General features: G+C 37.3%; 1 protein-coding gene across 1 annotated transcript in view; it reads left to right on the forward strand.

Annotated features, from left to right (window-relative positions):
• Positions 1-27,763, forward strand: part of LOC124125871 — a 77,879-nt gene that overhangs the window by 6,631 nt on the left and 43,485 nt on the right. Inside the window, exons 2-4 of the mRNA XM_048385401.1 lie at positions 10,732-10,878; positions 11,091-11,147; positions 12,052-12,123. Of these exons, the coding sequence (XP_048241358.1) occupies positions 10,827-10,878; positions 11,091-11,147; positions 12,052-12,123 (181 nt within the window). The 5' untranslated portion in view covers positions 10,732-10,826. The remainder of the gene's footprint in view (positions 1-10,731; positions 10,879-11,090; positions 11,148-12,051; positions 12,124-27,763) is intronic.

Here is a 27,763-nt window from a genome sequence, read left to right on the forward strand (position 1 = left end):
CCAATTTGTTTGATATTTCTTCGTGTCGCCATGAAATGTGTCAATCCAAATCTGAAATCGTAATGGATTTTAATTTAAAATTATTATCTGGAAATGGAGAGCGATATAATGTTATTATAATGCGATATATTGGTCCAACATTACAAAGAGAACAATTTAGAATATTAAAGATGTTGTTTAACACTTTCTGAGAACCTCCCGTCCTCTGAACCGATTAATATTTTGGCACACGACGACTGTATGGAGGTAGTGCAAATATACAATGGCTCCTATATGTGATTTTGTACCCAAAACAAATTAAATTGTACCCAAAATACTTTGTGAAATCGTACCTAAGAAAATTAGACAAGATTTATAATCATATTTATGTTTGCATGTAGATGAACAGCACACACAATAAAATATTTCATCAAGTTCATAATATGATTATGACTGTGATCCTTGAAAGTGATTGTTTAGTTTTGATAGAAAATTGACGTCTTGTCACTGAAGAAGAGGCCAGTTAAGTTGGTTTAACCTAAGTTAGAATGTTTTGTTTTGATAGTATGTTAAGTTTAAGACACCAAAATTAATGTTTATCTTTGAAATAATTCTAGGTAGATCTACAAAATCACATACCCACTTGGGTACCAAATAGCTAGAGATTTTGGGTACAAAAGTCACTAGATCTACTGTAGATTTCAACTGGTTTTCGTGAATCAGTGGGATAAAACAACATCGTCTGAATGATTCCTTTTCTCATTTTAAGACAAAAATTTGTTTTATGTAACAAAACAGGCAGATCTACATGGCGCACATTTTGTCCTAAACATATAGAAAAGGTGAAAAATATGGACACATGAGGGCTTTTAAAGTTATAATTCTACATAACTTGACACATGGTATGACTTAGGTCTATCAAAGAAAAGTCCTTATGAAAATCTCTTTTAATTTTTTTTATGACACTGATAATTTCTGGCACTTAGACAAAGAGTATTCAAGGAAAGACAGATATGTTTTAATTGTGAATATGACTTTCCTTTATAATTCTTGTTTCATGATGACAGGGAACTTTTATACACACCAGCTGAGAAAGTTGTGATACTAGTACTGTGATTGCATACAAAGGAAAAACAGGTTTGCAGCTGTACCTGTATATGCAAAATAGACCACATAAAGTGAACTAAAGTCAGACCAGAACAAAATACATCTGGCAAGGGTAAACATGTATACAGGCACATTTCTTTTCACTCCAACCAGAAGATTGAAATAGATTTTTTTAGAAACATATGGCTAAATCACCAGCTTATGTACCACCATGGTTTTTGTGATTAAACAAGCAAAACCTTCATGTACTGTTACAAGTAAGTAATGTGTCATATTCATATCACAAATATATTTTTGAATTGTTTTATTTGGAAACAAACCACTTAATGCACAAAATGAATGTCCATATGAGTTTAGTATGTACATGTTAAGGATCTGATTAATTTTTTTCATTATTCATGTAATACTAAAATTAAATGACATCAAATTGTTACTTATTCACATAATTGATGAAAGATAATAATTGTTGAATAAAATATTTTTAAACTTAAGACAATAACTGAAGTTTGATCAGTAACGCTGTACTGATGCATTGACCAATAAAATTTTAAAACCTGTAAACAGCTGTAAATAAATAAACAATTACAAATCTATAACCAAGCATGACAGTCTTCATATTTTTGGAATAAATTTAAAAATGCTTCGTGAAATTGTTCTAAAATCATGCTAGAATCTATGAATGTATTATAAAAGGAAAACTGTCCCAAATGTAATGTGTTCGTCTTCGAATATGCTCAGTAAAACAACTGCACAACAAACAGGTAAAAAGGATCTAGCGAAGACAACCCACACGAGTGTTCCCGTGACAGGCAAGCCACTTTTTAGTATTCATATTATTATTTTTGTTAACTATTAAAAGCTGATGGGAGTAACGTTTTGAGAATAATGTGATGTTATTTGATATCTGTTAATTGTTTTGGATTACTTGGCCCATAACTTTATTTACATTCGTTTCGCCGTGACTATCATTCTCAATGCCCAACGCTAAATAGGCCCACCTTTTTAGTGTATGTAAATACGTTATTCGTTTATTTGTTCGCTAGAAACAAATGTTATAAACACAATTAAGAGGAAATTAAATATTGTCTTAAATATTGTGAAATATTGTTAACGAAAAACAAGGGCCCAAGGAACTGTCAGCAGGATTGTTAAGGCAAGATTCTATAAATAACAACTCATGCAACTAGTCAGCTGATTACTGCTAGGTAAATCTTCTCAAGTCCATCAATGGATTGTAATATTTTTGAACGAATTTTCCTCTTAAAAACTAATTTTACAGTGAATAATTTAATATGTAAAATGATGATTATTTCATGTCATTTTTTATATATTTTTTTGTTCCTTAACATGGTGAGCACATGCGTTTTTTATTATATATAACAGAATAAACTTATTCACTGGACAATTATTCTTTTGAACATAATATTTAACATAATAACACAAAAAATGTTCTTAAATGAGTTATCAAATTTCCCCATATTCGTGAATGACAAGAAACAATGTGAATTTGAGAAGCACAATACTTTGTTGTGTGTGAAACATAAAAACATAGGATATATGTAAACAATAAATTATCGTTCCAAAAGTTTTACAAATATTTGCATTTTAATACCCTTGTAATGTTACATTGTTATTTTACTGTAACAGTTACCTCCAAACTTTATTCTTTTCTTATTTTATCAGATTAGAAGTTAAAACTAACTGATAATAGGTAATTCAAAATTAACATTTTCTTCTTTTCATCTTCATGAAAACAAGAGTCATAATAAATATATATTTCAGTGACCTGTTCACATAATTTTTTTGTAAAAAGTATTAAAATTAAAATTAGACATTGCTAATGTTAAGAAATTAGGTTTATGGTAAAATGTTATAAGACGACCTCTTGTTGGTTATGTCTTCATCACCCATAAATTTGACTTTTTCTTTACTTACCAGCGACGCAGCTTTCGATTTTCAGTAAGCCAATTAGATTATGTGGAAAAAATAAACCACTGTAAACCTTGTAATGGGAGAATAATACATAAAAATACATTTCTTATTTTTCATATGACCAGTTTATCATCCCAAGAAATGCTAAATATTTATCATTCAAATTAAGCAAGCTATGCATATTGGGGCTCTTTATCTGCCATGATAATATAACAATTTAATTATTAAAGAAGTGTTTTTTTTCAGTAAACATGGTAAATAATAGATATTTTGTGTAAGTGTGAATGCCAAGGATAACATAACGACAATTGAATGGGAAAATATGGGCGCAGCTTTATTATATGGCGGAAGCCACGACAGGTTTTGATACTGAACACCGACCTTACAAGGATGGGCAATTCAGAAAAATACAGGGTACTATACAAGGGTACAGGTTGTACACTTATCACACACACAAAGTTAACTTGCTATCTCATCCGAGGTTGATATGCTCATCGTGATGCGGCAGCAACAGTAAACATCATGACCAAATGGGCCGGAATATAATACAAGCACAAACACACACACTGAATACCTTCCGTGGCTACACACAACGTGAGGTTCAGTTAGTCCTGCTATGAACAATTACACATCCTGTGTACCCTCTGTGGATACACACAACATGAGGGTCAGGTTAGCTACAGACTTTTCGGTAAATACTTTACCATCCGTTACACACAACGTGAGGTTCAAATAGTCCTGTGGTGACAAACCATTATGTCACATATTTGGTACGCCTGCCATGACTAATGAAATAATGCGTTAAAATTATGCTGATGCAAAATTAATACATCAAGTGACTACACTTAATACTGATTTATGAACATTTGCTGAATAAAACTGTAAGGATTATGCATAATGATTATTGTAGCATGTGAAACAAATAGCACTTGTGGTTTCAAATTACCAAGTTCTTTATGTTCAATGAATATTCATGGCACAAAGAAAAAAAATTAAAGCATACCAATGTTATATCAAGATCAGTGTGGTACTGTGGAACGTAACCAATAAATGTGGAATTCACAATTATTTGACCTAGTATAGGACGTGGTGGGCGGGACAAACTTGTTGTAATGAGATAGTGTTTACTGCTGGCTGGTCGCTGTGAAAAGAACGAGATATCGACCCGCACAAGTTAACGTTAACACGTGACCGTGAGACAACATGGCGATTGGTTATTTAATACGCTCGGTTATGCACCCGGATTCACTGGGTTTACAGTCAAAGGGAAGTAACTCATGATTTTTTGGTGGTAGAGCGCCTAACCTCTCACTTGAACAAATTTGTTGCAGACAGGCTTACACAAATTAGATTAAAGAATATACCTGAGACAAACATAATCTACATGTCTGTGATACTCTGTATTGTCTGTTAATTCTAAAAAAAAAAATAACCATGATATTGAGTTTCTACCTAAAAATAATAATATGAAATTAATTTGAGATAAGGGGGCACGGGTGGCCCAGCCGTCTAAGGCGCCGCGATTCGCTGTGCAGAGTTGCGTCCCTTGGACACGCCAGAAACCTATGATTGTGGGTTCGAATCCCGGTTCGCCCCAATTATGTTTCTAGGTTTGTCAGCACCATACCCGTGCGCGTGGGTTTCACCGAAGTGGTAAACGTCTGGGACCTGCATCACTTCGGGCTTTCCTCCCACATTAAGCTGACACGCCGCGATATAACTGGAATACTGTTAAAAGCGGCGTTAAACCAAACTCGTTCATTAATTTGAGATAATTTCATCCTATCTAAAATACAAAATATATTTCAAGATGCATAAATGTAAATCATTGTTGAAAAAAAAATGTTTTTGAAAAAAAGACCTAATAAGGTTGATTGGTGCCCACCATCTTTTTCTTCTTCAGTTTGTCTGCTCCCTATTAGAAATCAAAATAGTTAAGAAAAAATATAAATACATATATTAAATTCTTTAGTTTACATAGATCTAGGTATGATTTATTACATTCAAGTTTAAACGTGGTGATAAAAAATGAGTTTCTTAGTTGTCCTGAGATAGTATGTTTAAATAATTGAAGTCTTCATGTTAAAAAAAACACACCAAATAGTTTATTAAAGGCAAAAACAAATTAATTATATTGATCTGGATAAACTCCACCTTTTACGTTGAAAGGGGGAACAGGTGCTGTGGTTGCAAAACATCTTGGTCGTGAGATGTACGGTCCGTCCGGCAAAGATTGATCGTTTCCTGCATTAAAATTGAGTATTGCTCTAGATCCAAATGATTTGAGTGTTTATTTTCTTAAAATATGAAATTTAAGTCTCGATTATTTTAATATAACTATGAAATATGTTTTTGATCGATCAGCTCAAGATCAACACTTCGTTATAACGTGAAATTTCTTATGTGGTTGATGGTTATATATTTTAAAAATAATAAAAACAATACGGTTTGTTTCACTATTTCATCAGTATTTTTACATGAATTAATTAACTGTTTCTTTAAAACGCCCTGTAAAGAATGTACCGGAATGGCTCACCTGGTCCCGTGATATCCATGCGGTAAACACTTATAATAGTAAAACTTATCAGCGTGTACATCGCAGAAATATTAATCATGCCCATTTATTTTCACCATAACACTGAATGGTGATTCTTAAATATCAACAAAAGTTGAAATAAAAGATACCGAGAAACTTGCATGTGGTATGTTGATTTATTGTCTACCGTTTCCGGGTCACGGGAGCATGCAAGGTCAAACGGATTAAATAATACGCCAATTATATCGTCAAAGTCGCATTTTTATTCATATCAGTGGTGATTACTGATACTATGTATTGACTTATGTTTTTACTGTATGTGATAGGCGAAATAGTTTAAAATTTACTGTAATTGTTTTGGTACTAAAAATTACAGCAGACAATCCCTGTCTGTGACATCACATCCGGTGACCTTTGCACGTACTGAAATATTGCTGTCAGAATTCACGATCTTTATTTTCGTTTTTCTCTCGTCATATTAATTGGAAAATTAAAAAAAAAAACATCCTTCGATTAGGAAGATCGTCAACTTTTGCCAAGGCATATTTATAAAGGCAATGTAAACTTTGTTGATATTGAAATAGCAAAAAGTGATTCAGAGGTCGGGCGAAGCGCGCCATGTTTCATTTTAGGACGTTTGCAAGCATCATATTCAACCAAAACGCTTGAAATTAGGATTAGTGAATACTTATTGTTTCCTGCAAATTGTATAACATGACACGTCAGATTAACCCGAATGGTCGTATTTCTGCAACCGACATAATGACCTCGAAAATTAAGTTATTTTTCTGTTAAACGTTTAGATAATAAACTTACTGAAATGGTTCATAGTTAACCATCGCGCTGTTATTTGCCGATAAAAACCCCGAATTTTTACACAATAAGAATTAAGATATCGGAGATATGATTATTGAAATCAATTTGCACAAATGTTACGATGTTAAAAGGTTCCAAGCATGAAACGCAAACACCTTCAATTATGCATTTCAGGTAAGTTCAAGAAAATTTACAAATTTTGTGTTCGCTTTGGTCTTAACCTTGGTATGATTGAAAACATCGGGATATTTTTATATAGTATTGTGTAGTGTTCTATCAGGAATAAATGTGCAAAATATTCTTCAATTGGCCCTTGTTTAATGAGGCACCGACAGTTTGAAATCACTCACCCTCTTTAGAGCGCCTTATGCTAAAATTAATCCAGCAGGCAGGGGTAATTAAGAAGTGTGAAAATAATTCAGCAGGCTAAAGGATAAAAGAGTGTCGGCGACAATATGCATCCTTGTGAGTGAGTGATTTGGGTTTAACGCTGCTTTTAATAGTATTCAAGTAATATCACGACGTGTCAGCTTAATGTGGGAGGAAAGCCCGAAGTCATGCATGTCTCAAACGTTTACCACTTCGGTGAAACCCAAGAGCACGGGTATGATGCTGACAAATCACAATCATAGGTCTCTGGCGTGCCCACGGGACGCAACTCTGCACAGCGAAACGTGGCGCCTTAGGTGACTGGGCCACGTGGCCGCTGCATCCTTGTGGAGTGCTGTTATCTAAAGAGTAGGTTTCAGATGAGGTGTTGTTTGATTTTACTCTGTTATGTTCCAGTCAGTTAAAAAAAAATGAATGAAATTTAGAATTCGTCCATTTTTGGCTTTATTTTCTAGTGTTATAAGTAGACCATAATACCAAACCAAGTCGACGGGATTGCTAAACTCTATAAATATGGACAATGTGTATTGAATTTGTGCTTGTTCTGTCCAGACATCGTACCTAAAATGTAAAATTTGATCTTATGTTTGACGATTTGGAGTAAGCCGCTCTTGTCACGGCTAATGAGGTCTGTTTTGAGAAATTTGGAACTTGAGCAGGTTCTTAATGATAGATTTCATGATTTTACAAATGTGGGAGGTAAGCGATACAGGACGATAAGAGTCCGGCTCATTTCCTGGTTTCCCTGGTTCAAATACTGGTACCACCATGGCTGATTTCCATTGTTTGAGGATTGTGCCAGATATCCAAATTTGACTCAAAACTGTAAAAGTAACTTTTGAAATTTGGAAAGGAAGTTTTTTCGAATGATGTAACTGATATTGTCTTGTCCATTTGCTGAGGTTGTATTTTTGTTTTTGGTGTTGTTTGTAATTCTTATCAGTTTAATGTTTGGTTGTATGTTAAATGAGTGCACGCTGGCTTTTGAGTGAATTTGGGTTAATTATTAATCAAAATTTGAAATTTGAATGGATGGTTGGTGGAGCTGCTTGATTTCGAGAAGGGTACAGCAACTGCATTGACATTTCTTTGTTTGTCGTTCTGAAGTTCTGAATATTAGTGGAATGGTGCATTTAAGGGCTTTAATTGTTTCCCACAATATTCTAGAATTCTGGTTTGTTAATATATAAGGAGCTACAGAAATGTCCCCAGTGATTTTGCTCATGTGCCTGGAGAGTTTCTTGCGTGTATTTCCTATGTGTTTTACCAATTGGGGATTTGAACTTTCCCTCTTTTCTTTTTTGTCTACATTAACGATCTCAATGCTCCACTATGGGACCGGGTTGTGTGTGTATTTTGTTTTCGATGTAGGTATACATTTACTGGCTATTTCGTGTAGTTTGTTTGCAACTTTTGTGTTAAAAGTTTCCGCGTTTTGTATTTGTGTTCTGTCTATTTGATTGCAGACTTTTATGAGCAGGTGTCAGTTCGCTTTTTGTGTGTGTGTGGTTGAGGGGTGGTAATAAGTCGTTTTTTTGTTGAGGGAGGTTTGTCTTTGTGGTTTTCGGGGAGGAAGCTCTAAAGATCTTTGTGCACGGAAACTCAAAGTGCTTGAAATTGGTCTTGCTGTGTAGTGATCCTGGATAATGGCAGGCTTGGCTAGATCTGTTTGTGAGATACATTTGTTAATTATTAGAAGGCGCTGCTATTTAATGAGGGCACGTGATTTGTGTTCGTCAGTATGACGTTTGGCGTTACAGTTGACACAAAACAGGAGCCATTCTTGTGTCAGGTGAGTTACATTTTATGAACAATGCGTAATTTTTAAATATTGTGGCAAAGTGGTCAGAATTTTAGCATTGAGAACATTGAATGGCTTCGAATGGGATGGATTTTTATAACTTTGGGCGCCGAAGGACGTGTGTTTTGCATCTTCATGTATGACTCCTTGGACCTGTGACTGCAAGCGTCATTTTTGCCATTTAATGTCTGGTGTATCTGTTATGGATGCACGGAGTACGTGTAAGTGTTTGTTGACAAAGAAATGTGATGTTAAATGTAGAACTCTTTACCGCAGGTATTGACGTATTTGTACTCTAGTTTGGCTTTTTAGGGTTCATTTGTTTTTTTATTAGTTTTCAGTTTGTGGTTTACAGTCAAATTTAAAAATGACACCATATTCTGGAATTTCGAACTGGTACACGTACATGTATATATTTTTGTAGAATTCTTTAATGATGCGAAAATATAATTTGTTCCACACACAATAGAGGCTCTCTTGTCGTTCAAAATAATTATTGTACTTTTAATTAAATCTTTATTTTGTTGCAAGATTATTGTTTAATGCCTCAGTCATAAATATTTCAGTTATATGACGGCGGCATGTAAATGGTCTAGTCTGGAATAGATAAACCAGAGGTTGATATTATGACGAACATCCAGTGACGTCGGGGTATGATGATAGGCAATCAGCCAAGTCACAGAGCCAAGCCCCTGGATTCATTTTGTCGCAGATGTGGTTTGGGGCCGGTTCTGATTCGGAATCCCCAATGGTTAATCTCTATCGCACACTTTCAGGAAGGGTTGACCAAGGGACACCCAGTGCACTATAAAAAAATGTACATTTTCTAACAGTGGCCTTTCGAATATATGCGAAGTAGAGATACAGCTCACATCTAAACACTGATATTCTGGAGGCAGGAGACAATGACACAGTCCTATTTTTGCAAAGACAAAAGTTATAAATTTGAACATTAGTTGATATAAATCATATTTAATTTAATATTATTGGAAATAACACTATAATTAAAAATGTAAAGGTATGGATTTGATATACCACACTGATAAGAGTAACAAGTGTGTAACAAGTGTTATCAGATAACATCCCTTGGCATAAACAGAAAGTAGAACAGTGATGCAGGTAGTTTTGCAACTAGGCCCATTGTGAGCCTTGTGTAGAGTAGACATGTAAGTCTGTGATTATGTTATATATGTTAAAAAGGCCTTTACTGTTGATTCTGATTCTGTCAACAATTCATGATGTTTAGGTAAGATTGTGAAGTAATACAGCACTAAACACTGATGTCATGAGACCAAATTCTGTCAACAATTTATGATGTTTAGGTAAGATTTTAAAGGGTATTCTTTTTAAATATCTGGTGAGAAAATTACCTTGTCGTGGAAGTGAACACTTTTGAATGTACATTGAGTGACATTCATTGTCCTTGTAGTAACAACTGGTATTTCTACCCTTGTTTGAGAAGTGTATACCCCTGAATATTCTATATATAAAGAAAATCGACACTATCAGTGTTGAGGCATGCCATCGTATCCCTATTCCATGAATTTATGCTCATGTCATTAATCAATTCAAATATTTACCGTTTTCATGTAGCTGGAATATTGCTGTGTGCAGTGTTGCAAAAACACCAAACAAATGTCAATATTGTAATTCTGCATGAACTCTTATGGAGGGGGGACTCTCCCTTACAGCTCCCAACCCCCTTCACCTGATTCAGAATAAACTTCACCGTCATCATCCAAACCTGCCTCATGTTTTGACTAGCAGCCCATAGGCTTGACGTCTCATACCAAGCCCAGCTACACGTCTTAGACGTTTGTCCTTTGATCAATGATCATTGGGCCTTAGACGACTTAGCCACCTGTGTATGCATTTTAGACGGCACTTTAGACAATAAACAAACATGAGCATAGTATAGTCAATCATCCATCTTATAAGGAAGAAAATTTATGTTCCTCATAATAAAGAAGTTGACATCCTTAAATTCAACTCCTGATGTGTATCACTTCTAAATGCCTTTCACATGTTACGTTTATTTACAGTGGCAATATCGACAGGCCAAGCCAGTTTGTCTTATGTGGAAGTAATGGACTTCCAACAGAATTGAAACTTCTAGTATAAGTGTTCACTTTACAAATAATTACGTACGTGTCTATTATATTTCTTTCAGAGGCACCAACATCAGACGATCGGCAAACAAATAAAGAGGATGCTTACATTAAAGTGAAAGGTACCACTGGCGACGCTCAGTATACAGAAGAAAATATGGCTGCTTCTGAGGGTGGTTGGAGGACGGGCCATAAGGCACAGCCTCCAGGTAGGTTAAAATACATATATGAGTGTATAGAGGATGTGATTGTGTTGAGGTCTGTTACATATGTATGTGATGGCATGTACAGAGACAGTCATCATCGCCGATGATAACAAACATAACAAACAATTTCCATGATGTAAACAACTTTGCGGTTTTAGGGTACTAAACCTACACGCTGACGCATGTACTAACATTAAGCTGTTTGCTTACTTTAGATGAGAAAAGAACCAAGATGCAAGAGGATTGCTATAAAATGGACTCAGAGCCAAGAGGTTGGTGCTTGTATATTCATTATTCATTTCCAGGCAAATAGCCGCTGTGGACAAACCTGCAGTACATTGTTAAAGTATTCAACGAGGTTTGTTATAAGGGGCCAGCCATTTGATTATGTATATTACTATAAAAGATTATGTGTGTATATAGTATATATCTTTGTACTTATTGGTGCATGGGTGGCCCAGTCGTCTAAGGCGCCTTGATTCATTGTGCAGAGTTGCGTCCTTTGGGCAGTCCAGAAACCTATGATTGTATGATTGTTTATTCAAATCCCAAATCGCCCCGAACGTGTTTCTAGGTTTGTGGGCACCATGCTTGTGCTCGTGGGTTTGACCAAAATGGTAAACGTCTGATACCTGCATGACTTTGGACTTTCCTCGCACCAGGCACTCTGTGATATAACTGTATACTGTTAAAAGCTGCGTGACTTTCTATCTATGTATAAAAAAATGTTTTGAAGGAAAAAAAAATCCTTGGTCCCTTAGAATACTGTATCCTCAAATGTAATGACTTGTTTGTGAATCTAACACTGTGTACAAATTGTGAAGAATTCTATCATGAAAATTACTCAATTCTGATGAGTTAATCAGAGGTGTCAAATCACAATAACCACTGCTGACTGAAACAGCTGATTTGACGGCTGTATCACAGCGTAAGCTTATATGTAATGAAAAGTACTTTGGCAGACATTGTCCAAGTATTATTTTTAAATCATAATGGAAACAATTATAGGTTATGAAATGCATATTCGCTGCTTCAGTTCAACACACTCCACTCAATATTTTTGCTTTTTTTAATTTTGTGATGGTAAAATGGAGATAAACGTACTGTGTTTCCAATATTGAACGATGTTAAGGTATATTGAAATGGCTTTACACGGAAAACTATTCTGTTTTTCAGGACTTTGTTATATATTCAATAACAAACGCTTTGAGGGGAGAAAACTACGAATAGGAACTGAGAAAGATAGGGGTAAGTTGAATATTTTCAGGTTTGTGTGTTACACCTTTCATAGTGTGGATGTAGGGTTGAGTTGTCTTCAGCAACTTAACAGATGCTCGCAAACAATAACACAAAGTTGATCCTTTCAGTTGAATTTTAGGGAAAGGGCATCTAAATCTTTCTCACTGAGACAGACGAAAGGGAATGTCAAACAGATTGAATGGATCTATTCTCTGTTAAGAAAACAGAGTTAACCACCATTTGTATTTACTGTATATTTTCATATAAAATCCTCATTCATAGAATCGTATCCGATATTAATTTCCTGATTGAAAACATTTGGTTATATTTACTGAGAAAACAGCATGTGGAATGCTGGACATCCCCATACACTCTCCAATAAAGTAGGTGACAGTGAAAGATAAATGTTATGATTAGGAGAAAGATAAGCTTTGACAAAATGACTGCCAGAGATAGAACTTTAGCGGAACCAAAATCTAATGCCCCAACACACCCGAAACATTGCATGTGGTCCGGGAAATACCTTTGTTGGTAGGGGTCATTCTTGATTTTGACATTTCAGTGAAAGGTAATGATTGGTATTATTGCTGTTCATTATCCACAATACTGCTTCAATGCATTAATTGTTATCATATTCGATATTCCTAATTGTAATAAAGAAGTTGATCATCCATATATCTTATCCTCGCTCAGTACTCCAACTTCTAAATGCCTCTCACTCATCATGCGTTCACTCATCGCGCCTACTCGATTTCCTACATTGGTCACCTGACGTCCTATTTCAGGAGTATTGCCAAAAGCAGCTTGAAACTACACTCACTCACTCACTCTGATTCATCCATTACCGTCACTTGATACCTCTTTGGAATTCTGTAGTAGTCTGTTATTTTCAAATATTCCCTACTTGTTTTGGATAAATCCAGATTCACTCTTCTGTGTTCTGATAGCTAGGTGCCATGCTGGTCCACGATTTGTCTTTCACTGTGTACGTATCGTAACTGACGACTAAATCAAAGTCCCTTTAAAAGGTAGCGGAAGCATTGAAACCTGATTTTTATTAAAAGTATAGTTATTTTAGTTTTTATTTTAGTTTTTTTAAAAGTATAGCCTCTCACCAATTAAGTAATTAGCCAAAAAATGGTAAATGAACCCTTTATGAATTATTATTATCATCAACCAACCCATTTGATATCGCAAAATCAGCAGACACGTCTTTTGAGACGGCAGTGTTCATATTCCCCAAAAAACTTTTATGATTTTTTAACAATCTGGTAATGTGTTATCCCTCACCCCATTTTGTCAAAATGGAGAATTGTACATTTTCATTTTCAGTGTCATTAATAATAACTTTTTTACAACCAATGCATATCACCGTTTGCAAATACCTTTTCTATATAGTATATTACTAATGGTTTGCCTATAAGTAAATGATTTACTTTGAAGGTCAATTTCTAAAGTAAATTCATAAACAGTATAAAAATGCATATACAACTGTCATTACTGACTCTGGGTATGATTGGTAAAGCCCTATGGAATAGACAAAGAAACAAACAAAAAATGTGCACAACAAAATCAAAATGACTGCTCTTCCTCACAAATGGACAAGCAGATAATACTGTGGAGTCAATCATAAAGGTATGAGAAAAACATATATGGATGTCAACTTCTTTATCATGAGAAACACAACGTTTCAGGTTATATATATTCTTACTCCTTCATCAGGTAAATTAATGCTATTAATGCAGGGAACATGTATATGTTCCGACAAGAACAACATAAGTAATAACTTAACAAGGTTGGAAACATGACAAGGAGCCAACAGTTGAATGGCGCTGTTAGGAGTTTAGCAATGGACAACTGAAAGCCAGCACTTACACCCCTTGTTGTGAGGTGAGGTGAAATAGGGTTTAACATCGCATCCAAGATTATTGCACTTATACAGCGATGTGATTGCACGTTTGTGTGTGTGTGTGTGGGGGGGGGGGGGGGGGGGGGGGGGGGGGGGGGGGGGGGTGCGTGTGTATGGCTGCTTGTATTATACCGGACTGATGCTGATTCATATTGCTAGACCACCGAGACATCATGCCACAGTTTAACATGAATACCTCACTGAGACACAGTACACTGACTCCGAGCGGACCACTCCTTGTTTTAAACGTTGTAGGTCGAGTGCCAGACAGGGTAACAATTAGTATCATCTTTAAACGTCTTTTGGTATGACGCAGCCGGGGATCCATCCCAGACCTTCGGCTCTCCAGGCGGACGCTCTACCCCTAGACCACCTAGGCGGTCACACTGCTTGGGACCCAAACTTCAATAGCGAAATTGTACTATACTCGAGACTTGGTATTCCCTGTTATTTATTTGTAAGTGAATCGGGAAAGGCAGTTGCATGACGGAATTGTGATCTAGAAGAAAATTGTGAAACGTGATAATATTGTTGTGATGTCTGGTTATAGATTTAAAGAAGACATCTTTCTTAACATTTCTGACGCTTGTTGAAATGTTGAAGAACTTGTCAGTATAGATTGAGTCCCTAGAAGTATTATAGGCATGAAATAATGGAAATTAGCAACTCATTAGGACAGCTACAGTAATTATATAAGTAGGCAATATGAGGGGCTAAAACAGTAAGATATAGGTATAACACATGGGAAGATATATTGAGGGCAGTCGATGTAGGAGTTGAAGAGCACAGGAAACATACTGGGCCACTCATAACCAGGGGTGACAGTAGTGGGTCGAGGGTCGGAGTACTAGAGCAAAACAATAAAAGTAACATAGCAAGGGAATGTGCAGTTTGCCAGAGACAAAATAGATTGGGAGAGGAAACGTAGAGGAAATTGCCCTCGGGTTCATAAATGGTTTTGGGGGGAATAGTCCAGATTCCGGGGGTTGAGGTGGTCACATTACCACAAGTCCTAAAAAGGACCTTGAGGTTAGTCAAGAATGGGTTAGAATGATCTAGTGTAGGGGGGAAAGGTGGTTGACAATGATACATGGAAAAATGAGTAGAACTGTGACGTAGGTACCGGTTTAAATAGGGGGAAAAGCCCCAGATCAAAAAAGCGGCTAAGAGAACGGCTAGGGAGTGGCTAGAGAGCGGCTGGGGAGACTACATCAGGACTGGTGCTCCGCTCTCGGCCAAAAAGCCTCCAGATCGGGAGAGCGGCTGGGGAGACGACATCTGGACTGGTTCTCGGCTTGTTGTCACGATCTTTCGAACCAGAAACTAAACTTAAGCACCAGCATTTCGACTGAGACTGAAGCTTTGCGGCAGAAGTCTCGTATTCAAGTGACAACTAGAGTGGGTTGACCGGCAACACAAAGTGGGAATAAAAGCTGTTAAAACGAAAATCACTCTTTGTGCTTGTTGGAGGAACTACGGTAAATAGGTCCAAGGCCCTCGGGTACTGACATTGTCAGCACCAAGAACGAGGGGATTACCGTAGTTCAGGTGAAGAGGTACACCGATTGCCACTTCTAATTGATAACAATTACCGGCGATTAGCGTCTTTAAAAATACCTTGGATATGTGGTGGAGATGCGGGGTACGATCTTCCCTGACGACTGCCAAAAAGGCATTGTCAGGTGACGGCGTGCAGTGGTTGCACAAGCGAGGTAAACGGTTGCGCAGCGGTTGCGCCAGTAAAGTGGAACTGTGCGGCGGTCGCACAAGTGAAGTGACGTGGTGCAGCGGTTGCACGAGAACTTCCACCTTCCACTGTGAGGGAGATTACAGTCGGGAGGAACGGTGCAGACGTTTTGCACATCCGGAACGGTGCAGACGGTTGCACATCCACGGACCACTCCGGGCTTACAATGGAGGGGCGTTGGGAGAGACGAGCGGATGGTTACACCTGGACCCAGTGGTGGAGTGACGTACCAGGAAGTGATGGACAGAACTAACAATTGTGACATTTTAACATTATGTGTGGTGCCAAGTTTCATTGGACCGGGGCCTGTTTAGGTAAGCAATATTTTGATGCATTGTGTTGAATACATATTGTAAAAGAACGAGATCCTTGAACATAATCATGCCACTAACACAAGACACAAACAATAACGGTACAACAGTCGATCAACAGTGTCGACGTGGGTCGGCTATATTTTCTATGCCACTCACGAGTTGTAAGGTCGTTCCATCTGACCTAGTGAGCCCAGCACCTATAATAAGCACTCCGGTAGCATACCAGTCTCATGGTGTCCAGTACACATTTCAGGCCCTCGGTGAACGGGATCGTCACCGGCCTCGCACGGCTTGGCGAGGTAATTGAGAGATAATTGCTCCTAGCAAATCTTGAAGAAAACATCTCCCAATGAAATTCCTCGAACTCAATCATTGCGCTTAATAGTGCCAATGACCTTACTGACATGAACCAACAAATGTTTTAGCCATTTACTAACTTTTCACAAGTGGTAAGACATCAAACGGCTATAATTAGTTGAAAACAAGGATGATTGTATCAGGGATCTTGTTCTTGGAAATGCATCTCAGAATGTAAAAATATTTGTGATTACTCGACGATATTCTACACTTGCTAAAGTTATTTAGAACATAGCTTACGCTGCCCGGGTCCCCTCAGTTTGAGTCAAAAGTAAGCATGCAATTCACTTACTGAGTGAACAGGTGGATTAGCCACTAATTCGCGACAATCTTCACTCCAAACAGTAAATGTTGTTAATTTGAGCCAGTACCTTCGTGCCCAAACACCACAAGACACACACACCTACCTAGAGCCCTAGAGACACATACACAGTCAACATTTTACTGTCCTCAGAAAAACAGTCATAATCCAGGGAAAACACAACAGGGAAATTTACAAATAGATCAGAAAGTTTCCACCATCCTCCGGGCGATAATACACGTGTGGAGGAGGTAGTATACTACACTCCAATGCACAAGCCCTAACCTCTCCCGGCCAGCAATTTCCCCCCCCCCCCCCCCCCCCCCCCCCCCCCCATAGTTTTCTCACTGAACCTGATACTCATGAACCATGATCTTATCAGTTGTTCTCCTGCTCTAGTAAAACAGGCAGGGGCGAGCACGTCCGAGTTGTTAACGTTATGGCACTGATGGTGTGGGTCAGTGTCTAGTTCACTAAATAAAAACAGTCATCCCTTGAATTAACGATCAATATGGTAACCATCTATATACATTTCGGGCTTTAGCCAATTTAGGCAATTCATTAAAACATTATAAATGATGGCACTTATGGGTTAGGGCGCATACTGAGGTATGTTAGTACAAGAAACCCTTAGTAAAAACAAACAAAACAAATAACAAAAAACAAAACAAAAAAAACAACAACAACATAATTTTGATAGAAACCAATAACTTCAATAAATTGAAAAAGTTCCATCTGAGATGAGAGATTCAGCATCGGAAAATTGTAGACTTGCTTCATTTTTAGGGCTATATCGTTACAGTAAGGGCTAGGCGTGAAAAAATAAGGTTCAGGTCCGATGAGGCAGACTAGTAATTTAGTAGCATTGTGGTATTTACAGGTAAGGAAAACAAAAATAAAAATATTCCTATATGGTTCGTTTTAACTGAACTTCTCGCCTTTATATAAATATCACCAGAAGACCACGAGCATCAATAGTAGCACTGGGCAGAAACATGATGTCCATTGCACCTGCAGGGGTATGAACAGGATTGTAGGACACATAAGATATTTCTTATTATGTCAAATGTTGAATCCAGTATATTGGTTCTACTTCATGTAAAAACAAAAACAACAAAACAAAAACAAAAAAAGACCCCAAAACACACAAACAAAACCTACTTGATTCGTTAATTAAAATCATTTGTTTATTTTATTCATCAATGTCTACTGTGTGGTACGTCTGATATTTTCGTACAAAATTGACTTGATAAACGTTTCACGATAAAAGAGTTATATTTTGTAATATGTGATTCCGCTTTGAAAAGCATTAAAAAGGCAATGAACCCGATGAACGAAAATCCGAATGGTTCAGCTACAAGTGGGTCAATATATTTTTAATCTGCAAAACATAGATAAGATAAGATAGATAAGATAATATTTATTGCAGAAACATTCCATTATGGGACTGATGCAATTTTGTAAAGATGAAACATTATGATTCATATATACATGTATACAGACATACATAATTTACATTCCTGTAGACACAAAAACCAATCAATATTACATATTTGATGATATTATTATACATGAAATGTCAACGGTTGGGCCGTTCGTCACGCTGAAGACCCGGGTTCGATTCCGACAGGGGTACAATGTGTGAAGCCGATTTCTGGTGTCCCCCGCCGTGATATTGCCGGAATATTGCTAAAAGCGGCGTTAAACCATACTCACTCACTAAACGGTTGATTAGGTTGAAGGGGTATTTATTGTCTAAAATAATAGACATGGAAACAAATGCAATTGATATTGATGGCTTCATTATTTGACAGGATGTAGTGAAATAATTTGTTTTTATGGCTGAGAACATGTACATTTACATTTTGGGTGGATAATTTTCCAAAGAGTATATTTCTTTCTTGAGCGTGTTGGTGAAGTAGGTAGAGCTTTCCATCACCAATGGCTAAACATGTAAAGTATAGCCTCTGATGTAGTGGGGTTGGTGGCTTTGTATGTCTTACAAGTTCAATATTTAATTTATGGTTACCTTATCTTAGTTTAGAAATATAAATGTTTCGAAAGTTGTAAAAATTACATCAATATCAGTACGTCAGACCTTTTACCATGGCATGTGCTCAGGAATTCATCTCTCTATAACCCCCCCCCACCCCCCCCCCCCCCCCCCCCCCCCCCCTCCCCCCTTCTCGCTCTCTTGATAAGCAACCCAACCTATGCCCCTGGAATAGATGTATCCGGTTATCAGGTTATAACTGACCACAGTGGTGCTGTTACCTTATATTCATCAACAGTGCGAACCTTGCAAACTTGGCACACTTGGCACCTCCGGTGGCCTGGCACTGGCCTCCGGGTCAACTATCGACATGGATGCTAGGTCAAATAACCCCAAACATCCTGTCCCCACTGGTGATATGTCGCCAACCTATGTGTCAATTATGGTAGCATTTAAAGGATCTCATGGTGGATAGGATTTCAGGAGAGAAAAGTACAACAACAAAAACTACCGAAATTAAAGCATAGCTGTAGCATCTGACACACGACACATACCAAGAAGGGTGGCAGGCACACCTCAAAACCAAAGGGTGTTCACCTAAAGATGTACATATATTGATCCATTTGAATGAAGTGAATATGACGACGAGTTGGTTCTTGTCGAGGAAATAATGACGACGAGATGGTTCTTGTCGAGGAAATAATGCCGACGAGATGGTTCTTGTCGAGGAAATAATGCCGACGAGATGGTTCTTGTCGAGGAGATAATGCCGACGAGATGGTTCTTGTCGAGGAGAAAATGCCGACGAGATGTTTTCTTGTCGAGGAAATAATGCCGACGAGATGGTTTCTTGTCGAGGAAATAATGCCGACGAGATGGTTCTTGTCGAGGAAATAATGCCGACGAGATGTTTTCTTGTCGAGGAAGTAATGCCGACGAGATGGTTCTTGTCGAGGAAGTAATGCCGACGAGATGGTTTCTTGTCGAGGAAGTAATGCCGACGAGATGGTTTCTTGTCGAGGTAGTAATGCCGACGAGATGGTTTCTTGTCGAGGAAATAATGCCGACGAGATGGTTTCTTGTCGAGGAAATAATGCCGACGAGATGGTTTCTTGTCGAGGAAATAATGCCGACGAGATGGTTTCTCGTCGAGGAAATAATGCCGACGAGATGGTTTCTTGTCGAAGAAATGAATTGGTGACACTTGCGCAATGGAGGTAGGCAACACGTATTAACATACCATCAGGATATCGAGAGGTGCCTGCCGCCACGTAACTTGATAACGAAAGTGAATTTTGTTCTTCTGCAAGGGTGATAGTCGGTTCTGTCGTACAGGACATGGGCGCCAGGAATTATTGATGTTACCATAACGACACAACATGATGACACCAGACAAATTGACTACTACACCGGTAGATAACACACTTACATTACAGACAAGCTGACTAACGAACGGACAGGTATAATAGCCAACTATACCACCTTGGGGCTACCGAGAGAGATCTGAAAAAAATGCCGACCAGGTCGTGTCGCTTATTGGGCAGGTACACCTTAAATAGTACATGACATGTCATGGCCCCTTATCAGACAGAACCCGATACACGGAAAAATAACTTTGCCAATCCAAAACGCCATATCACCAGTAGTGAAAGCTCACTCCCACGAGTCACCCTTATAAGAGCAAATCCAAGTGAAGCCCATGGTGTTGATACTCCTAAATTAAAAACAAAAACAACAACACCAAAATACATAATAACAGACAGAAACAACAACGATTGTGACAGTCATATGTTTGCTGGCTACTCCTATGAGAACGATCTTGGCTCAGGGTCTCACCATGTCGCTACACGAACATAGACATAATATAATGTCGCTTACACAAATATCCAATGGGATACCTTTGAGTGAAGATTGTTGCCTGAGAATTATTAAAAATTAAATTGGTGTATCACCCTTTCGAATTGTCCATCCTTCTTATGGAATTGAGAATCACATAGGTGTGTGACCCTTTCGAATTGTCCATCCTTCATGTTCTGTTAAGAAATATTGGAGTAACCTCTTGTAATCGTACAAATCATAACATGGTGATTCATTGTAATTTTACGTAAAGGGTGTGACCCTTCTGAACTTGTCCATGCTACTTGTACTTCTACGAATCATTGTACACTGGTTAAATGGTCCAGGGAAAAGCCCCAGATCAAGAAAGCGGCTAAGATAACGGCTAGGGAGTGGCTAGAGAGCGGCTGGGGAGACTACATCAGGACTGGTGCTCCGCTCTCGGCCAACAAGCCTCCAGATCGGGAGAGCGGCTGGGGAGACGACATCTGGACTGGTTCTCGGCTTGTTGTCACGATCTTTCGAACCAGAAACTAAACTTAAGCACCAGCATTTCGACTGAGACTGGAGCTTTGCGGCAGAAGTCTCGTATTCAAGTGACAACTAGAGTGGGTTGACCGGCAACACAAAGTGGGAATAAAAGCTGTTAAACGAAGATCACTCTTTGTGCTTGTTGGAGGAACGACGGTAATAGGTCCAAGGCCCTCGGGTACTGACATTGTACCTCTCGCTCATCCCTGACTGTCAGCACCAAGAACGAGGTGATTACCGTAGTTCAGGTGAAGAGGTACACCGATTGCCACTTCTAATTGATAACAATTACCGGCGATTAGCGTCTTTAAAAATACCTTGGATAGAAGTGTCCCTAAACTCGACTAGAGCATTCGTCCTGCCGCTCTACCCTAGATGACCTAGGCTATGTCCTGGTTTCCACACTGACAAGGCAGCTACAATGTTCCCACCTGCAGAAAATGCTTTCAAGCAATACATGTTGAGAGCAGTGCTTCAGACGACAATATTGCTGCCGATACATTACTCATCTCATCTGCAGTGACAGATCACATGTGGTCTCCAGAAAGAGTCCTTGCACTGCAAAAAAAATTCATCTATACAAGCTTGTATATCCTTTGGAATTATGATATTTCCAAAGGATATACACGATTGGAATGATGATATATACAAAAATATACAAGTTTGTATATACGACATATACAAACATATACAAATTTGTATATATGGTGTATCCAAATTTGTTTTCTTTGTATATATTGGTAAAGGGAGATAATTATTATGTATTTGTGTATAATTATTATATATGTGCAAATTGAAGTGTTTTAAGTTGAGCACTGTGTTTCTTTGTATATGTTGGTAAAGGAGGATAATTGCTATGTATTGTTCTATAATTGTTTTGAATGTGCAAAATAGTATCAGCAAGTTACAAAAAACTGATATAGTGGCAGGTAACATTACTGGAATGTTTAATTAGTACTCCACACTGTTAGCGGGAGTACATACTCTCCTTGCAATGATATTGACGGGTAAGCGATTGAGGCGTCTGGTACTTTTCCTGGCGCAGTGCTTGGTATGTGAGTAGAATGCACAGAGAGGATAAGCTGTCGGCGGTGACTTCTGTATTGAAAGTGTTGAAATCGATTTATGCTGAGCTTGGATTCGTTTGTACGGGGATGTGATTTGTAACACGCTCTCGTGCACATGGCAGATTAGCCAACAGAGTGGATTGCACAGTGGATGAAAACTATTTTATTATTCATTTAAAGTGTTGAATTTGGTTTGTTCTGAGGTGTTGGTTTAATTGTAGGGTATACATTGTTATAATGTCAAATCTCGTCTGAACGCGGTTTTTTTAAAACGGCAGTCCTTGGAAAAATCCTCTTCAAAATATAATCAATTTTTTTTTTTAAAATACTCCGAAAATATCGTGTTGCCGGACAACCGTGGCGGATTGTCCTGTTTTTCGTCACACAGAAGTTGTTAATACTCCAATAATGACTTTTTTATGATAAAGTTGTCTTTTATAAGTGAATGAGATGTTTTACAGTTGTTCATGTGAAAAACCTATGAATGTTTATTCAGGGTCAGACAACCCATAACACGGGGATATATGTTGTATTAATGTTTTATGTTTTACAAAAGATAAGTAAGTACAAAGGTATGCTTTTCGCAATATGCTTCAACATGGGAAAAGGGACATTGCACGTTTGTGGCAGTATTGGTCCCAGGTGGCGGCGGCGTCCACTAATGCCTACATCCACTAATGCCTACGGTCAACAATAAACAAAGTCATGCACCAGTGATTTTCAGCGACACCTGCTATCAGTGCATCATTTCTGCATCATTGCATTAGTTCTTATAGTATGCACCAGCAGATATTTGATGATTTCAAAGAAATTTCAAAGAGTTCATTCCTAGCATGGGTATGTTCTTTTCTTTGTGTAGGCATTTTTCCACACTGCTTTATTTTTTTTGTAGGCAATAGTAACTGCAGGCAAAAGTGGACGTAGGCATTCGTGGCTGGAACCCAGGTGGCCGGGTGCGCAGAAACTTTTCCCGATTTTTTAAAAGTACTGATTTAACTCCGAAATTTTAGATCCGCCATCTTTTTTTTTTAACTTTTGTCACTGTCACATTTGTTTATATGAATATTGTCTAAACGGCACAAAATTGCTTAAAATGCAATGAAATGTTCAAAACATGTCTTGGGGCTCAGCCTAATATCGTTAGCAAAATCAACAAACTACGACCATAAATGTAATGTACAACAGGCGCAAGAAAATTTTTAAAAATGATAAGAAGTCGAATATGAATACTTATACCTTTACTTTTTAGAACAAGAAATTGACACATTGACGTATTCAGATTAAATTGATATGTTCTTTACTTATGTAAATGCAAATGATAAAAAAATAATTAACAGTGAGATACTCTGGCTTTCGTGCAAAACATCCAGTCCCAATGAAAGTGAACAGCATGCCGATGTTATACAAAGCAATCATATAACATATCGCAACTGATAGTTCTTAACAATCAGGCAATCAACATAATGACGGCATCAGTGGGCACATCGTGGTATTTGAAGATAAAAAAAGATAACATGTCAGCAGTTTAAGAAGTTATACACAGCATCTTGACAATGAACAAAAAGAAGAAGAAAAGTTTATTAAAGTGTTACCATACCACGAACACACACATATCCGCAAATCCAGTCACTAACCAACCCACATATATTACGTTACACACACCACACCACACCACACCACACCACACCACACCACACCACACCAAGCCACACCACGGGACTCCATACTCGGTTTTGACCCATGACATATCCTTCTTCATGTTAGGCAATGGGTTTTTGGATGGTGGTCAACGGACACGTCTTGCCTTAGGGAAAGCTGCTGTACTGTCCAGCTTCTTCATAGTTACTTTCCTCGGAGGGCATCAACTGAGCTATCTTTAATGCGTTCTCGTACCTCTGTTTCTTCTGGACGGGAAGGGTGCGATGGCGTATCCCGAGGACTCGGTTACGACTCTTCTGAAGAAAAAAACCCAACTTTTTTACAATTGCATTTCAAATTTATAATGCATATGCATGTATATCCATGTATATGCTCATAAGCAAAGGAGGAAAATATGTAAAAATCAAATTTATTCCGATAACCCTTAAGCAACGTGTCAGCATTATAGCTTGATGTATTAGAACAACACTATTTGTGAATGCCGGGTCCTACCGGTAGTGTTGGGTATGCTTACCCTTTTTAAAGATTCACTCTTTGTATTTCGACATCAAACGGATTACATGACACTCTAAGTAAACGATCTCATATAACCCTTAATTAGTTAATTAATCTAGTTAACCTGCAGTATACTGTATCACTTAGAACTGCCTTAACGAGGATTAATCCCTTGTCAGTTGTTGTAGAGTGATCAATTAATGTCTGGAGAAAGGGATTGGCCTTACTCACAATAAATTAACATTTCACACTGCAACAGAAGAGAATATCGATCATTATGCCTTTCTTTTTAAGAAAGTGAGAAAGATAAAGATTGAATGATACACAACGGGCCGTGCCTGCATTATATAGCCTGCACGAATCGTCACTGTAAACTAATAGAGGATTAATTTCAATTTTACAGAATATTTAACTGCTAAGTATACGATAAAGTGTTAAAGTAGCATTAAATATGTTTGAGATTACAGTTTCCAATTAACTGTAAAATGTACCTTGCTGTCTTTGAGAGAGTCAGTGTCTGTAGAGCTGGCTTGGCCTAATTGGTATTCAGTCCCTGGGACACAAATATTGTTTACTAGCATTGTCTTGTGAGCAGCCGGATGCGTAAATAATATGTAATATATTTCCGTATTATATTTTATAGTACTTGTTGTTTTAATATTGTTAACAACAGAGAGAACAAAGATATTTTTGAAAAACCATAACAGCATGCATATGTTCTAGCGAAAGGAAACTTGATAAATATTCATTTTGCTTAATTTCTACTTTGGAAAACATAGTTGGCGCTCTGAAAGCTTGACGCTGTATTATGCATATTTCGCACACGATTAAGAAAATAATGTAATTCATTTATTTATACGAAATACAACTGCATCAATCCTAAATCAACCGACTAAGTACATAGTTTGTTGAATGTTATTTCGTGAATACACAAATTGCATAACACTTTCCCTGAGGACAAACCCAAATGGCCCGTCCCTTTGTGACAGGTGTTAATTAGAGAATGTATTGCCACATTATGTCCCGGCACTTTTATGACATGTAATGAACCTAGTCAGTCCCTGGATCTGTAACAACATTGGTCTTATACAATCAAAGTAGCATAAATGTTACGTAATTCGTATTCAAAATTTGACTGAAAAAATATAACATAAATATAATTGCCCTTTTGGGGATAATATAATGTTGGGAAAATATACTTAATAGTACATGATTAAAGAATTTCAGAATCAACTGTTTCTTGTATTTATGACCAACTTCACACAAACTGAATATTTAAACATATGTTTATAAAGCTATAATTACATGCATGACACCTACATTATCATGAAATAATAATGTTAGTCATGTTTGTTAATTTGTATATTTCGTTGTTATTGGTATCCTGAGGATGTTGTAATTATACACGTGTTTTGATCTTATTTGACATATAATACATGAACTGGCTGAGTGACTTTCGTCCATCAGTGTGAAAGGATTTCCCACACATAAACCCTAAATCCTTTGTCAAACAGAAAGAAGTCATATAGATATCATATCTTACTGGTACTAAACGTTCACTATCAATCTCCTCTGATAACAAACTGTTACATTTAATATCCCCAAGCACCAATACCCAGTATGCTCATGAAGTAATTATCAGAAACCCGAATAATATCCTGTCTACATGGTCACACCGGTGATTGTTAAGACATTCAGACGATATGGCAGACTGTATTCATTTCTTATATCCCAAAAGTCCCCACCAAACTTCCTATATACAAATTGTATTAAATAATACATATATACATTAAAACAGAACAAAAACGATTGGTCAACAGTTTGGTGCGGTCGATTGAAAGGTGTTCAATTACTAAGAAAAGCTATTTAACTGTTTAATACTTAATACGTGTCTTAAAATATGAATTCTTAAGTTATAACATTAGTGCAAATTCACCCGAACGTAGGATGTACATGGACTGATTTCAAAATAGCTAAATTGACAAATTGTTTCCCATAAACCACTGAATATAAACTCACTTAGCCTTTAGAATAGAAAGGTGAATCGTTTCTTAATATATTGTCTTTTAAGCCGATTGAAGTTTAAATCACCACAACCGAGTCCGAGGCGATAAAGGATTAAGTGACAAAATCTTGTATCATGTCTTAACTGTATATAAGTGACACTGTCCAAGTTTAATAACCCTCTATATCAGATGACTGTTCCAATTATAAATGGTATCAGGTAGGAATAACTTGGCATAGCATTCTGTTCTACAACATATAGCCTGTATATTGGTTTGATTTCTATAAATGTAATTACTAACAGCAAAGATGTTTTCCATCTTGTAAAAAGGTGTAATGGCTGTGTTAGTTTCTCTATATATTTTCTCGTGGCCTGTACCCCTTATCGCCCCACACATAGTCCGTATAGTCGGTATTGAGTGAGTGAGTTAAAATTTAACGTCTCATCTGCATTATTTCAGCGTCCGAAATGAATCTAAGGGTAAACATTCTAGGATTAATTCTTGTTCTTGGTACAATTATCCCAAATATGGGCATTATATGCTTGTTCATAACTTCTAGCGATTTATGAGAAAGGAGTTATTTAACTGAGTGAGTGAGTATGGTTCACGGCGGTGGACACCAGAAAGGTATCTAAGACTTCTAAGGCAATTAATCATAGGGCTTTCCTTTTTAACTCTATCGTCAAAATCAGAATCTGACTGAAATATTATTCCCAAAGTCATAAATATTAATTCCTTTCATTTTAAGATTAGGATTTGCACTTTGGAAGACTTTAATTTAACGTGAAATAGAAAAGTTTCTGTTTTCTCTGGACTCAATTTTAATTGCTTTCATCCATTTGGTAATTTTCTCCAAATCGGCATTAATATTTTACGCAGTAGTATTTGGAATTGTCCATTTGTGGAATTGTCTGGACCCCACCGAAAACACCAATTCCAATGTAAATAATATGTACAATAGTTTGTTGGCTCGACATGCAAGACTCCATAATTTTAGTTATAATGTAAAAGTCATAGTGATATTAAATTATATTTAAAACAAATCATTAATGTATTTGACATGGATAACGAAGCGACACACATTGTATTTTATAAAAATGCACAATTTTGAATGCTTTAAACTTGTTGCATTAAACAAATACTTGATTTGATGTTGTCATATAGTGAATTAATATGTGTCTAGTCTTCCAAATGTTCTATTGCGAACACGTATAGTGTTAGTGCTCATGATCGCCATATCTATGAATGAATGTAAATATCATCATTAATAAACTCACCTGAGCTCACTGTGTGTTCTGAAGACGAATCGTTGTTAGGCATCCTGCACGGCTTCGTTCACGTTCACCCTCAAATGTACGATAGAAATCTGCGATTGTGCGTGTTCAATGTCCGAAAGCATTTTTGCGACAGGCGTTCGTTTATTTATAAAATTCC

This window comes from Haliotis rufescens, unplaced genomic scaffold (assembly GCF_023055435.1).
Source record: "Haliotis rufescens isolate VD_foot unplaced genomic scaffold, xgHalRufe1.0.p SCAF_58, whole genome shotgun sequence".
NCBI classification, from domain to species: Eukaryota; Metazoa; Mollusca; class Gastropoda; order Lepetellida; family Haliotidae; genus Haliotis; species Haliotis rufescens.